This window comes from Physeter macrocephalus, chromosome 3, assembly GCF_002837175.3.
Source record: "Physeter macrocephalus isolate SW-GA chromosome 3, ASM283717v5, whole genome shotgun sequence".
Classification (NCBI taxonomy): domain Eukaryota; kingdom Metazoa; phylum Chordata; class Mammalia; order Artiodactyla; family Physeteridae; genus Physeter; species Physeter macrocephalus.
Window position 1 is genome coordinate 24,813,163 of NC_041216.1, and position 16,368 is coordinate 24,829,530.

At 43.3% G+C, this 16,368-nt stretch overlaps 1 protein-coding gene across 5 annotated transcripts in view; it reads right to left on the reverse strand.

The window, feature by feature from the left end:
* UBE4B (ubiquitination factor E4B) overlaps window positions 1-16,368 on the reverse strand; it is a 128,319-nt gene that overhangs the window by 30,665 nt on the left and 81,286 nt on the right. For all 5 annotated transcript variants that reach the window (XM_028487863.2, XM_028487864.2, XM_024125702.3 and 2 more), the window contains 4 exons: window positions 8,875-8,974; window positions 7,493-7,620; window positions 2,010-2,108; window positions 1,065-1,300 (listed from right to left, as the gene is read on the reverse strand). In XM_028487863.2, coding sequence (XP_028343664.1) covers window positions 1,065-1,300; window positions 2,010-2,108; window positions 7,493-7,620; window positions 8,875-8,974 — 563 coding nt within the window. The remainder of the gene's footprint in view (window positions 1-1,064; window positions 1,301-2,009; window positions 2,109-7,492; window positions 7,621-8,874; window positions 8,975-16,368) is intronic.

Sequence of the window (16,368 nt, forward strand, 5' to 3'; positions counted from 1 at the left end):
CCGGGAAGATCCCACATGCCGTGGAGCAACTAAGCCCACGTGCCACAACTACTGAGCCTGCGCTCTAGAGCCCACGATCCACAACTACTGAGCGCACAAGCCACAACTACTGAGCCCGCATGCCACAACTACTGAAGTCCGTGCGCCTAGAGCCCATGCTCTGCAACAAGAGAAGCCACCGCAATGAGAAGCCTGCGCACCACAACGAAGAGTAGCCCCCGCTCACTGCAGCTAGAGAAAGCCCACGCGCAGCAACGAAGACCCCACGCAGCCAAAAATAAATAAGTAAATAAATAAACAAACAAACAAATAAATAAATAAAAAGACAGACAACATACTTCCTTTCCTGAGAAATATACAAACTGGAGGGAAAATGTTCCATTTGTACAATCCTGTGCCTTTGGTAGGGAAGAGGTGAATGCGTCCCCTAAGTAACAGGCTTTATGAAAACACATTTGCAGTTCAAAAGCCAAATTAAAAATGAAAATTTGGAATACAATTCAACCAGAAGAGGAAGACCTCCTTGCAGAGTGTCTGATACATTCTCAGTCTTGTTCACCAGTGTCACCTAGCACCTAGAACAGTGCCTGGCAAATAGTAGGCATTGGACGAATGTACAGAATTAGTCAATGAGTGAAGACTCTCAGGGATCCTGATTCCGTTGGTTTGAGTGGGATCTCCAAGAATAAGCATTTTTAACAAGCTCCCGGTTTTACCCGGTTTTGAAACTCTGCGTTACAGGACAGTGTTGCAAAACTAATGTTGTAAGTTAAATAAAAGCTAAAACGACCCAGGTAGTTTCAGATAAAAACACCAACTTGATCTCAGTGTTACCCATCTGACTTTCAATGGATCCCACTGAATCATCAGGGACTAGTATATTGAGTGGTCAGTGTAATATTTCCACAACTCAGGGGGAAATAACCAACAGTTTATGCTCTGCTGGCAGTGTATCAGTGGGTCATACTTATCAGCCGATGTCAGAACATTAGGTAACAGGTTTAGAACAACTTCACCCACTGGCTTTGGACGACTTTGCCCACCTGTACACATCAGGAACATACCTGTATAAAACTTCATCAGGGAAGGGACCAACAGCTTGGTGGAGAGAGGATGGTTCTCAATCATTTCAAAAAACTTCTGGGTCCGTGGCTGAACAGCAGGGTTAGTCATAAACATGACTTCCACGAGTTTGGCGACCAGATATGGATTTCGGATGTAGTTCTGGTTACACAACATCACAACGAGGAACATCACAATATCCTGAGTACAGGGCTCATAAAGCACCTGAGGAGAGTATCTGAAGAGAGGTGAGAGGAACAGGTAGTAAAGCTCTGAGAAAACACAGGTGGATGCTGGTGTCATTAGGCAAGGAAGGGGACAAATAGGTCTAGGAGCCAGGACACGGAATTCCCTTTAACTTGCTGAGTTTAAGGTGACTATTCCCATTACAACTAGGTAGATTTAAAACCCATTGCGTCTATTGGCCATAGCATGTTATATTAACTTATGTTTTAGAAAATAAACCAAAGGTATGATTAAATCGTAGGTGAATTTTACAAAAGATCTTCACGACCAAAAAGACTTTAAAAAATATTTTGATGGAGCTGTTTTCATTTTTTCAAAGTTCAAATATTGGTTATAAACTCAACCTATTTCTTTGTAAGCGTTCTCTAATTTTACAATTGAGAAAAATTCTGGTACAAAATATAGAGGTGGGTATTTCTGGCTTTTGAATGTTCACTCAGATGTTTATAAACGGTTTTCTCCTTGTTTCTCAGACACACTATTCGACTCACTTTTCACAGAGCACATTATTACCAGCACTGTTAATCCTCCTCTGTCTTGAGTTATTATTGGAATTGGCTGGATGCCACAGCCGGATTTATTTTTCCAGTCTCCAGGAAGCATTCGGTTAAAGCAGTGGCATAAGATGGAGGTTCATAATATAATGTACATATGAAATATAAACACATATTAGAACTATGTAATATGTGAATGGGACTTACTGTACAATAAAAAATAAAAATTCAGCAACATCTTCTACATAAAACTCAGGCAATGCTGCAAATACCTTGGGGACATCTGAACTTAAAGGCAGTGTGACACTGTCAAAGAGAAAAAGTACAGGTTACAAAATGAAATCATGACAATCAAACTACAAGGAATATTATACTACCATTACAAGTAAGTGTTTCATTTGCAAAAAGCTCTCATTCTATAATAGAACTATGTAAAAAGTGCACAGGCAAAGAAACTACAACCAGAAATGAACAGGGAATAATGAAGACAGGGATAGGCTAGGGTGGACGTGAAACATTTTTGTTTTTCCTTTTCTTGATTTTTATTTATTGCATTAAGATTAATGCAATAAATGTGAAGGAAATAAAAGGGTCATGTTTGGTCATTTTATGGAACTCAAACTGTTTGAGACAACAGAGCTACACATGTACTTTAAATACTATTGGGTTGGCCAAAAAGTGCTTTTGTTTTTAAGTTAAAATAAAAGACACATTTTTCATTTTCACCAAGAATTTTATTGAACAACGTCTTCACCCTTTTGATCCACTACCTTCTGCCATTTTTCAGGCAACTTCATAATTCCATCTTCCCAAAACTTTTTATCTTCCATTAAGAGAATTTTGTAAAGACCGAAATAAATTCAAATCCAAAGGTGCAATGTCTGGTGATACGGCAGATGAATCAGAACTTCCCAGCCAAGCTGTAACAGTTTTTGCCTGGTCATCAAAGAAACATGCGGTCTTGCGTTATCCTGATGGAAGATTATGCGTTTTCTGTTGACTAATTCCGCACGTTTTTTGTTGAGTGCTGCTTTCAGTTGATCTAACTAGGAGCAGTACTTGTTGGAATTAATCGTTTGGTTTTCCGGAAGGAGCTCATGATAGAGGACTCCCTTCCAGTCCCACCATATACACAACATCACCTTCTTTGGATGAAGACCGGCCTTTGGTGTGGTTGGTGGTGGTCCATTTCTCTTGCCCCACCAACTCTTCCATTCCACATTACTGCACAGTATCCACTTTTCATTGCCCGTCACAATTTGTTTTAAAAACAGAACATTTTCATTACATTTAAGTAGAGAATGGCATTCGGAAATACAGTCAAGAAGGTTTTTTTTGTTTAACTTATGTGGAATCCATATATCAAAGCAATTAACATAACCTAGTTGGCGCAAATGATTTCCAACGCTTGATTTGGATATTTTGAGTATGCGGCTATCTCCCACATGGTGTAACATTGATTGTTCTCAGTTAATGTCTTGATTTGATCTCTACCAACTTCAACTGGTCTATCCGACCGTGGAGTGTCATCCAGTGAGAAATCTCCAGCACGAAACTTCGCAAACTACTTCTGCCAACATTCAATCAGTTGCAGCACCTTCTCCATATACTGCACAAATCTTTTTTTGCATTTCAGCTGCGTTTTCACCTTTCTTGAAATAATAAAGCATAATAAGCTGAAAATATGACTTTTTTCCTTCCATCTTCAATATTAAAATGGCTACACAAAAATTCACCAATTTTGATGTCTTTTTAAATTTTATTTATTTATTTATTATTTTGTGGTACGTGGGCCTCTCACTGCCGTGGCCTCTCTCGTTGCGGAGCACAGGCTCCGCGACGCGCAGACTCAGCGGCCACGGCTCACGGGCCCAGCCGCTCCGCGGCATGTGGGATCTTCCCAGACCGGGGCACGAACCCGTGTCCCCTACATCGGCAGGCGGACTCTCAACCACTGCGCCACCAGGGAAGCCCTGATGTCTTTTTTTAAATGCACGCTGATAAGACAGCTGTCACAAAAAATTCACCAATTTTGATGTCTTTTTAAATTTTATTTATTTATTTATTATTTTGTGGTACGTGGGCCTCTCACTGCCGTGGCCTCTCTCGTTGCGGAGCACAGGCTCCGCGACGCGCAGACTCAGCGGCCACGGCTCACGGGCCCAGCCGCTCCGCGGCATGTGGGATCTTCCCAGACCGGGGCACGAACCCGTGTCCCCTACATCGGCAGGCGGACTCTCAACCACTGCGCCACCAGGGAAGCCCTGATGTCTTTTTTTAAATGCACGCTGATAAGACAGCTGTCACATACAACCTAACAAAATTGTTTCGAATGAAGTTAAAGACAACTAAGCGCTACTAGAGCCATCTTACGGAAAAAAACTGAACGAACCTTTTGGCCAACCCAATATTTTCCACTCCTGCAGGGGGCTTGGGCCAACCTCACCAACATCAGTAATCCTGAGATTTCATAATAACCATAAAATAATAACAAATAAAACAAAAATGGCTGCCTGGAGGAGCTGTCCAGGTGATGATAAAGAGATCAAGAATGTTCTCAGCTCATTCTCTGAATTCGCTAGGGATTTGCCTGGACCCAGTTTCTAGGGGGACCTAATATCCTGTTACCTGCAGCGTTTAGCTTCCAATTTCCTTTTCTATCAATCAAAGATTTTTATAGCCAATTTTCCAAGAATATAAAATGGGAAACAGTCTCTTCAGCAAGTGGTGCTGAGAAAGCTGGAGAGCTGCATGTAAATCAATGAAATTAGAACACACCCTCACTCCATGCACAAAAATAAACTCAAAATGTCTTAAAGACCTAAACATAAGACATGACACCATAAAATCCTAGAAGAGAGCATAGGCAAAGCATTCTCTGATATAAATCATACCAATGTTTTCTTAGGTCAGTCTCCCAAGGCAATAGAAATAAAAACAAGAATAAACAAATGGGACCTAATGAAATTTACAAGCTTTTGCACAGCAAAGGAAACCATAAAAAAAAAACAAATGAGGGCTTCCCTGGTGGTGCAGTGGTTGAGAGTCTGCCTGCCAATGCAGGGGTCACGGGTTCGAGCCCTCGTCTGGGAAGATCCCATATGCCGCGGAGCAACTAGGCCCGTGAGCCACAACTACTGAGCCTGCGTGTCTGGAGCTTGTGCTCCACAACAAGAGAGGCCGCGATAGTGAGAGGCCCGTGCACTGCGATGAAGAGTGGCCCCCGCTCGCTGCAACTAGAGAAAGCCCTCGCACAGAAACCAAGACCCAACACAGCCAAAAATAAATAAATAAATAAATAAAAATTTAAAATTTATTAAAAAACAAAATAAAACAAAAACAAATGAAAAGACAACCTATGGAATGGGAGAAAAGTATCTGCAAATGATGCGACAGACAAGGGCTTAATCTCCAAAATATACAAACTCATACAACTCAACAACAACAAAAAATCAAACAACACAACTGAAAAATGGGCAGAAGACTTTAATATACACTTCTCCAAAGAAGACATACAGATGGCCAGTAGGCACATGAAAAGATGTTCATCACTGCTAATTATTAGAGAAATGCAAATCAAAACTACAATGAGGTACCACCTCACAAAGGTCAGAATGGCCACCATTAAAAAGTCTACAAATAACAAATGCTGGAGAGGGTGTAAAGAAAAGGGAACCCTCCTACGCCGTTGGTGGGAAAGTAAGTTGGTGCAGCCACTGTGGAGAACAGTATGAAGATTCCTCAAAAAACTAAAAATAAAATCACCATATAATCCAGCAATCCCACTCCTGGGCATATACCTGGAAACTATAATTCAAAACTATAAATCAAAAAGATACATGCACCCCTATGTTCACAGCAGCACTATTCACAATAGCCAAGACATGGAGAAAACCTAAATGTTCATTGACAGATGAATGGATAAAGAAGACGTGGTACATATATATACAATGGAATATTACTTAGCCATAAAAAGAACAAAATAATGCCATTTGCAGCAACATGGATGCAACTAGAGATTATCATGCTAAGTGAAGGAAGTCAGAAAGAGAAAGACAAATACCATATGGTATCACTCATATGTGGAATCTAAAATATGGCACAGGGCCTCCCTGATGGCGCAGTGGTTGAGAGTCCACCTGCCGATGTAGGGGACACAGGTTCGTGCCCCGGTCCGGGAAGATCCCACATGCCGCAGAGCGGCTGGGCCCGTGAGCCGTGGCTGCTGAGCCTGCGCGTCCGGAGCCCGTGCTCCACAGCGGGAGAGGCCACAACAGTGAGAGGCCCGCGTACCGCAAAAAAAATAATAATAATAAAATAAAATAAAATATGGCATAAATGAACCTATCTACAAAACAGAAACAGACTCACAGGCATAGAGAACAGACTTGTGGTTGCCAAGGGGGACGCGGGTGGGGGAAGGAAGGATTGGGAGTGTGGGATTAGCAGATGTAAACTATTATATATAGGATGGATAAACAACAAGGTCCTACTGTATAAACACAGGAAACTATATTCACTATCCTGTGATAGACCATAATGGAAAGAATATTAAAAAAGAGAAGAATGTCTATATATGAGTAACTGAGTCAATTTGCTGTACAGCAGAGACTGGCACAACACTGTAAATCAACTCTACTTCAACTTAAAAAAATAAATAAAAGCGAGGCTTCCCTGGTGGCGCAGTGGATAAGAATCCGCCAGCCAATGCAGGGGACACGGGTTTGAGCCCTGGTCCGGGACGATCCCACATGCCACAGAGCAACTAAGTCTGTGTGCCACAACTACTGATCCTGCGCTCTAGAGCCTGTGAGCCACAACTACTGAGCCCACATGCCACAACTACTGAAACCCGCACGCCTAGAGCCCGTGCTCTGCAACAAGAGAAGCCACTTCAATGAGAAGCCCGTGCACCCAACGAAGAGTAGCCCCCTCACGGCAACTAGAGAAAGCCTGCGTGCAGCAACGAAGACCCAACACAGCCAGAAATAAATAAATAAATAAATAAGTATAAATAAATAAATAAATAAATAAAAGCAGAAACCAAAAAAACCCCCAGAACAACAACAAAAAAACCCCGAAGATTTTATAGCCAATTTTTAAAAAGCACTATGTCAAAATTAATTTAATCGGTGTTGACAGTCCCTTATTACTGTAACTAATTCCAAGGAAAACATTTACTTACTTTTCCCCCCCCAGGCCGCGCCATTCGGCATGTGGGGATCTTAGTTTCCCAACCAGGGGTCGAACCCACGCCCCCTGCATTGGGAGTGTGCAGTCTTAATCACTGGACTGCTAGGGAAGTCCCCGAAAATATTTATTAATATTACTACTTTCTATATAAGTACAACCCGGAAATGAATTTTTTTTTTTTTTTTTTTGCAGTACGCGGGCCTCTCACTGTCGTGGCCTCTCCCGTGGCGGAGCACAGGCTCCGGACGCGCAGGCCCAGCGGCCACGGCTCACGGGCCCAGCCGCTCCGCGGCACGTGGGATCTTCCCAGACCCGGGAACAAACCCGCGTCCCCTGCATCGGCAGGCGGACTGTCAACCACTGCGCCACCAGGGAAGCCCTGGAAATGAATTCTTAATATCGTAAGGGTCTTGGTTTTAGGTATCGGCTTTGAAGAACAATAAAGACAACACGGCCTGGTGAGTGGAGCCGGGGTGAAGAGCACAGAGCACACTCACTCGGGATAGGCAGGGTCCAGGATGCGCAGCAGCAGCTGAATGAGAAGGCCGTAAAAATTCAGACATCTTCTCAGGAAGCTCTCGTCAAGTAAACCAGCATCAGCACAGGCCTTGCATCGTACCAGTTTCTGCGGAAGCAGGTATGTCCCCACCCATAGATTAGTCGGTGGCTACGTACCTGCAGCGTGATTGGGCGGGGAATGGGCAAGGAGATGGGAAACGTAGGCTCTAGGGCTTCAAGAGCTTCATTGCTAACTGCCTGTAAGATGCTGGTCATGTCTCAAGAGCTTTCTCTGTTCTAAGAGAAAGAAAAGGCATGCCATGCGAATCACTGGGCACAGAACCTAGCACACAGTGCTGAAAAAGGTTAGGTTGTCACTGCCATATTCAAATAACCTGATGGGGGAGGCCCTTCGGAAGTCAGGGACGGTTACTGAGAAGAGCCAGACAAATCCGCCTCTCATTTCCAGGTCAGCACTGAAAAGCTGCTCTTGGGCAAAATGCTTGTCCACCAAGGGTATAATACCCTCCTCAGAGTATCGCTGTGAGTTTAAACACACACGTGAGCACACATTGCATATAAACAGTTTATAGGCTTCTTGAAACCTACCTCTGGAGTGCTTAGGGGGGTCTATAGACCCCAGAAAAGAGCCCCCAGCTTTTTCGGCATCTCAAAGAGGTCTACCGTATAGATAAATATAACTGAAATCTTAACTTGTACCAGAAATCTAAGTCAGGTAAAATGTCTACACATCATCCTACTAATCAACAAAAAACACGACCAGCTAACATTCAGCTTTGTGATTTGAACATAAAAATGCATAAATGAAAAATGCATAGATTTGCTGTCTGTGCTTCCCTTGTACAACCTTTGCTAGCATTTGTTTCCAGCTATGTCTCATAAGCAGAAATCTTCCTGTCTGCAGTTAGGTTCTATACGATGGATCATTTTCAATTAAACGAAGAATGAGGGGCAAAGGAAAGAGATCTTTCCACTACCACAAATCCACTTTGTCAAACATCATGAAAATGAGTGGCTGGACAAACTGGAGTTGTGTGTGTTTTGAGGTGCAGGGGTGAGGGTTAGCAGATGGGGAGGATCTTGCACAAGGCAAGGAAAGGGAGGTGATGTTCAACGAAGGATGATAAAATCCATTAAGAATTCATATTGTCATTGGCATAGGCATAGGCATTTTCTGTCCTGAGATTTAAATATACATAGAAACTATCCACAAGTTTTTAAATGTACCATTTTTATCTTGGGGGGAAGAGAATAATGAGAAAAACTGAGGACATTAAACTGCTCATTCAAGGCGCATATTCTGGTGGGAAAATTACTATGATGAGGCTGGTCTATGATTATCCCAATTAATGATACAAACCTTAAGCTGAGTTTTGCAGCGCTTCAGCATTTCACGGTGTCTAGCTGCCAGTGGGGAGTCTTTCCATTGGCTTTCATTGTTTTTCAAATCTTCCACAGTTCTGAAAGTAAAGACTAACAGTCAAATGAAAGAAGACACACAGATCCATCACCCACCTTATCTATTCATTCTCACCACGTCACTGACTCTCAGACACATGTCCCCTCTCTCCCCCCATGTCAGCATCACCAAACTCAGTGGCAAGTTATGGCTAAATTGGCAGTATTTTTCTTTCTTACTGGTTCCCAACATAACGATGTCTTAAAGTGGATGGCATTTTAGATTTGATGAAATACAGTAATCATTACTTTTGGAAGGAAATACATTGTTTCCTGTTTTTCTGGGAGGGAGAAAATGCAAGGTTACTATGCCTAGTCAATTACCCAAAACAAAAGGCTACTTTACTAAGGGCACTTTTCCTTCTGCTTGGAATACTCTTTTCTGAGGTTACCTTTGAGACTTGCTCCTTCACTCCCTTCAGGTATCCATCTCCTCAATCACCTGTCAGACAGGTAAGGCCTTCCCTGATCATGTAATATGCTGCATATTTTAAAGACTGGCTCACTTAACACTATGTCAACCCTTTCTTTCTATCAAAACATTGTGTAGGAAACTAGGGGGCAATAAATTCTTTAAAAGTACATTTCCTAGCGACTTCCCTGGTGGTGCAGCGGTTAAGAATCCGCCTACCAATGCAGGGGACATGGGTTCGAGCCCTGGTCCGGGAAGATCCCACACGCCGTGGAGCAGCTGAGCCCGTGTGCCACAACTACTGAGCCTGCGCTCTAGAGCCCGTGAGCCACAACTACTGAGCCCGTGTGCCACAGCTACTGAAGCCCACACGCCTAAAGCCCGTGCTCTGCAACAAGAGAAGCCACCGCAATGCGAAGCCCGTGCACGACAATAAGAGCAGCCCCCGCTCGCCACAACTAGAGAAAGCCCGCACGCAGCAACGAAGACCCAACACAGCCAAAGATAAATTAATTAAATAAATAAATTAAACAAAAACAAAAACTACATTTCCTAGATTCCCTTGCTGCCAGCATTTCTGCACATGACCTAGCTTCCACCAAGAGGTGCGCCCTCACTGAAGGCAGAAGTGAATACAATACGGTGAAGTGACAGCCACATGGTTCTTCTGGAAGCACAGTGTGGAGGGGTTTTGCTTGAAGCACTAGCAGAGGCTGAACCCTGAAGCAGCTTCTTCCTGCCAGGCCAGGTTCGAAGAAGAGCCCTGGGAGTCCTCTTTTCCAGGCGTGCCAATGATTCAATAAACCAAATAGTAGCCTTTAATTATCCTCTTTCTGCTTTTCTCAGATAAAGGGCAGTCCTCTGTCTACAACTGGAACATGAATAATGGTAGACAGAATAAGGCTCCGCCCCACCGCCCCACAGGAAGATGTCACAGCTTAATCCCCAGAACCTGTGAATATGTTACCTTACATGGCAAAGGGAAACTTGCAGATGTGATTAAGGGTATGGAGCCCGAGATGGGCCCATATGTCTAGGTGGGCCCAATGTCATCTCAGGGTCCTTCTAAGAGAAAGAGGGAGTCAGAGTAAGAGAAAGAGTTGTGACAAGTGAAGCAGAGGTCAGAGAGAGGGAGAGCTGAAGATGCGATGCTGCTGATCTTGAAAGGAGAGGAAGGGGGCCGTGAACCAAGGAATGCAGGGGGTCTCCAGCGGCTGGAACAGGCAAAGAAAGAGATTCTTCCCTGGAGCCCCAGAAGGAATGCAGCCTTGATTTTAGGACTTCTGACCACCAGAACCCTAAGGTAATAATTTTTGTTGTTTTAACTCACGAAGGTCATGGTAATCTGTCGCAGCAGCAAAAGGAAACTAACATAATGACCTATATGCTTATTGGCAAGAAGAGGTTACAGGTAACAGGGCCTCCAGAAAAATGGGCCTTTGGGATGAGTTCTTCCACTGGGCTGGTTTGAAAGTGGTGAAGGGGACTTCCAGTGGTCCAGTGGGTAAGACTCCACGCTCCCAGTGCGTGGGGCCTGGGTTCGATCCCTGGTTGGGGAACTAGATCCCGCATGCCGCAACTAAGATCCCGTGTGCCGCAACTAAGACCCGGTGCGGCCAAAATAAATAAATAAATAAATAAATAAATAAATAAATAATAAAAAAAGAAAGCGGTGAAGATTCAGTTAGCATGTGAAGGCATAAAACTGGTAGCCCAGGTTCTCAGTGGAAAAACAGCTGCATAAACGATCACCAGAGACCTCCTGGAGTGAAGAGATGGTGTGGTTACTTGTCACGGTGGGAGAGCTCACAGAAGAAAATGACAGCCTCCAGATTTTAAAATCTCGCCTCAAGAACAAGCCAATGAGTCAGGGAGTTTCTAAGACGACCATAAAGAAGCAGAGTCTGGTCCTATAAAGCACCAAATTATAACACAGACTGAATCCATAACCTCACTGGATCTCTTATCTGAATGTCAGAGCAAAGCCTGGCACTCCAAGAACTCAAATGGAGGAGCTCGGGAGAACCGAAGTACCCAAATCCCTAAATCCCCTGAGCCTCGTCTGACAGCAGAGACAGTTCCCGCAGTGACTGCAGCTCAGGTGGTCAAACTGCAGGATGCTGCCAATTTCCCTTAGGTCCCAACACATCATACGTCACTGCTTCCAGAACCGTAACTGGAGTGAGATCGACCACTGTCCTTATGGGCCAATTACAAAGCCACATGCAGGAAAAGCACACATCTGAAGAAAAAAGAAAGACCAAGATTTGCTAATATGCTATGTTAGCTTCCTATTGCTGCTGTAACAAATCATCAAAAACGTACTGGCTTGCAGCAACACAATTATAGTCTTAAGAGTTCCGGAGGTCAGAAATCGAAAATGGGTCAGCAGGGGATGCATTCCTTCTGGAGGCTCTAGGGAGAGTGTTTCCTTGCCCTTTCCAGCTTCTAGAGGGAGCCCGCATTCCTTGGCTTGTGGACCCACGTCACTCTGATGTCTGCTTCTGTCATCACATTTCCTTTCTCACTCTGACCTTCTTGCCTCCCTCTTAAAAGGACCCTCGTGATACACTGGGTCCACCCAGATAATCTAGGAAAACCTCTCCATCTCGAGATCCTACAATTAATCACATCTGCAAAGTCTCTTTTACCATGTAAGGTAACACATTCACAAGTTCTGGGGACTAGGACATGAACATCTTTGCCGCACCACTATTCTACCTACGACATATGTAGTGAAGGAATGTGGCAGTATGTGTGGAACAGATTCTGAAGATGCTTGATCACCAAGGGAGAAACATGCTAACATACTCCTAAGTGGGGATAAATTCACTGACATGAATACAACGACCAGAGTCTCTGGATTCAACCTTATCCTGAGTAACTGGGAGGGGCTCTAACTGTGCGCCCACCTGGTTGACTAAAACCTAGAATTGAAGTTGAGTTGTTAGGAATTCCTTGATGTAAATTCAGAGGAAGGAATCCAAAATATAAGAAGCTGGGAATATTAATATAGATTTACCATATATGACTAGCTCAGAAAACCACCCTCTCAAAACATACACATACCCCAACTGTGTCCTGGAAGACACTTCTTTTTTAATCTGACTTCAGCCAGATGTATTTTTATTTATTTAATTAATATTTTTATTATTTTTTTAAAATTTATTTATTTTATTTATTTATTTTTGGCTGCATTGGGTCTTCGTTGCTGCGTGCGGGCTTTCTCTAGTTGCGGCGAGCGGGGGCTACTCTTCGTTGTGGCGCGCGGGCTTCTCATTGTAGTGGCTTCTCTTGTTGTGGAGCATGGGCTCTAGGCGTGCGGGCTCAGTAGTTGTGGCTCGCAGGCTGTAGAGTGCAGGCTCAGTAGTTGTGGCACACAGGCTTAGCTGCCACAGACTACAGGCTTAGCTCTCCACAGCATGTGGGATCTTCCTGGACCAGGGCTTGAACCCGTGTCCCCTGCATTGGTGGGCAGATTCTTAACCACTGCGCCACCAGGGAAGCCCTGGAAGATACTTCTTGTATCACAGCACTGAAAAATACACATGTGTGCGGCCAAAATAAATAAATAAATAAATAAATAAATAAATAAATAAATAAATAATAAAAAAAGAAAGCGGTGAAGATTCAGTTAGCATGTGAAGGCATAAAACTGGTAGCCCAGGTTCTCAGTGGAAAAACAGCTGCATAAACGATCACCAGAGACCTCCTGGAGTGAAGAGATGGTGTGGTTACTTGTCACGGTGGGAGAGCTCACAGAAGAAAATGACAGCCTCCAGATTTTAAAATCTCGCCTCAAGAACAAGCCAATGAGTCAGGGAGTTTCTAAGACGACCATAAAGAAGCAGAGTCTGGTCCTATAAAGCACCAAATTATAACACAGACTGAATCCATAACCTCACTGGATCTCTTATCTGAATGTCAGAGCAAAGCCTGGCACTCCAAGAACTCAAATGGAGGAGCTCGGGAGAACCGAAGTACCCAAATCCCTAAATCCCCTGAGCCTCGTCTGACAGCAGAGACAGTTCCCGCAGTGACTGCAGCTCAGGTGGTCAAACTGCAGGATGCTGCCAATTTCCCTTAGGTCCCAACACATCATACGTCACTGCTTCCAGAACCGTAACTGGAGTGAGATCGACCACTGTCCTTATGGGCCAATTACAAAGCCACATGCAGGAAAAGCACACATCTGAAGAAAAAAGAAAGACCAAGATTTGCTAATATGCTATGTTAGCTTCCTATTGCTGCTGTAACAAATCATCAAAAACGTACTGGCTTGCAGCAACACAATTATAGTCTTAAGAGTTCCGGAGGTCAGAAATCGAAAATGGGTCAGCAGGGGATGCATTCCTTCTGGAGGCTCTAGGGAGAGTGTTTCCTTGCCCTTTCCAGCTTCTAGAGGGAGCCCGCATTCCTTGGCTTGTGGACCCACGTCACTCTGATGTCTGCTTCTGTCATCACATTTCCTTTCTCACTCTGACCTTCTTGCCTCCCTCTTAAAAGGACCCTCGTGATACACTGGGTCCACCCAGATAATCTAGGAAAACCTCTCCATCTCGAGATCCTACAATTAATCACATCTGCAAAGTCTCTTTTACCATGTAAGGTAACACATTCACAAGTTCTGGGGACTAGGACATGAACATCTTTGCCGCACCACTATTCTACCTACGACATATGTAGTGAAGGAATGTGGCAGTATGTGTGCAACAGATTCTGAAGATGCTTGATCACCAAGGGAGAAACATGCTAACATACTCCTAAGTGGGGATAAATTCACTGACATGAATACAACGACCAGAGTCTCTGGATTCAACCTTATCCTGAGTAACTGGGAGGGGCTCTAACTGTGCGCCCACCTGGTTGACTAAAACCTAGAATTGAAGTTGAGTTGTTAGGAATTCCTTGATGTAAATTCAGAGGAAGGAATCCAAAATATAAGAAGCTGGGAATATTAATATAGATTTACCATATATGACTAGCTCAGAAAACCACCCTCTCAAAACACACACATACCCCAACTGTGTCCTGGAAGACACTTCTTTTTTAATCTGACTTCAGCCAGATGTATTTTTATTTATTTAATTAATATTTTTATTATTTTTTTAAAATTTATTTATTTTATTTATTTATTTTTGGCTGCATTGGGTCTTCGTTGCTGCGTGCGGGCTTTCTCTAGTTGCGGCGAGCGGGGGCTACTCTTCGTTGTGGCGCGCGGGCTTCTCATTGTAGTGGCTTCTCTTGTTGTGGAGCATGGGCTCTAGGCGTGCGGGCTCAGTAGTTGTGGCTCGCAGGCTGTAGAGTGCAGGCTCAGTAGTTGTGGCACACAGGCTTAGCTGCCACAGACTACAGGCTTAGCTGCTCCACAGCATGTGGGATCTTCCTGGACCAGGGCTTGAACCCGTGTCCCCTGCATTGGTGGGCAGATTCTTAACCACTGCGCCACCAGGGAAGCCCTGGAAGATACTTCTTGTATCACAGCACTGAAAAATACACATGTGAGGGGAACACCAACATCTCTGAAAGGCAGCAACCCTCACTGCAGGCTGGGAGTGAAGATGACAGAGGTGCCACTGAAACGTATCCTCCAAAGTCAGTGGGAATGATGGGACCACAGGACGGCATCCATTCCAGGATGAAGGAACAGACAAATCAGAGTTGGAAATTTTTATAAGCCTCTCAATAACTGATATTATAAGCTGATAAAATCAGCAGACATAAGGAAAATTTGAACAAAAGATAAACAAACTTAATCTATATATGTGAAATACTGCAATAAGCAATATAGAAAGCAGATTCTTTTCTTTTCTTCTTCTTTTTTTTTTGGCTGTGTGGCGCGTGGGATTTTAGTTCCCTGACCAGGGATTGAACCGAGGTCCTCGGCAGTAAGAGTGCAGAGTCCTAACCACTGGACTGCCAGGGAATTCCTGTGCGCTCATTTCTGCTATGGAACATTTACTAACGTAATTTACTAATTACATTTACTAATTTAAATGTTAGCTACAAAGCAAATCTCAATAAAGTTCAAAGAACACAAATCAGAATATGTCTTCAGTAACAAAAGATAAATGAACAAATCCCCCCAAGAATTTGGAATTTAAGCACCCCATCTTTATATAATCTACAAGTCAAGTAAGAAATAATAAAAATTAGAATATATTTTGAACTGAACAATAAAATACTATATACCAAAAGGTGCTCAAGATCACTAACTATCAAGGAAATGCAAACCAAAACCACAATGAGATATCACCTCATACCTGTTAGAATGGCCACTATCAAAAAGATAAGAAATAAGTGTTGGTAAGAATGTAGAGAAAAGGGAACCCTTGTGCACTGTTGGTGGGAATGTAAACTGGTACAACCACTATGGAAAACAGTATGGATGTTCCTCAAAAAATTAAAATTAGAACTACCATATGATCCAGCAATTCCACTTCTGGGTATTTAGCCCACGAAAACAAAAATGAAAAGATATATGCACCCCCACGTTCATTGCAACATTATTTACAATAGCCAAGACAGAGAAACAATCTAAGTGCCCACCAACAGATGAATGCAAAAAGAAATGTCACACACAGACACACACACATACAGAGGAATATTATTCGGCCATAAAAAAGAATGAAATTTTGCCACTGGTAACAACATGGATGGACCTTGAGGGCATTATGCTAAGTGAAATAAGTCAGACAGAGAAAAATACCATATAATCTCACTTATGTATGGAATCCTAAAAAAATGAACAAAAACCCAAAATACCAAGTTCAAAGACACAGAGAACAAGACTGGTGGCTGCCAGAGGTGGGGGAGTGGGGTGGACAATATAGGTCAACGGAGTCAAAAGGTACACAAACTACCAGTTATAAAATAAATAAGTCATGGGGATGTAATATACAACATGGTGACTATAGTTAATACTACTGTACTGTGTATTTGAAAGTTGCTGAGAGATATTTTTTTTTTTTTTGTGGTACGCGG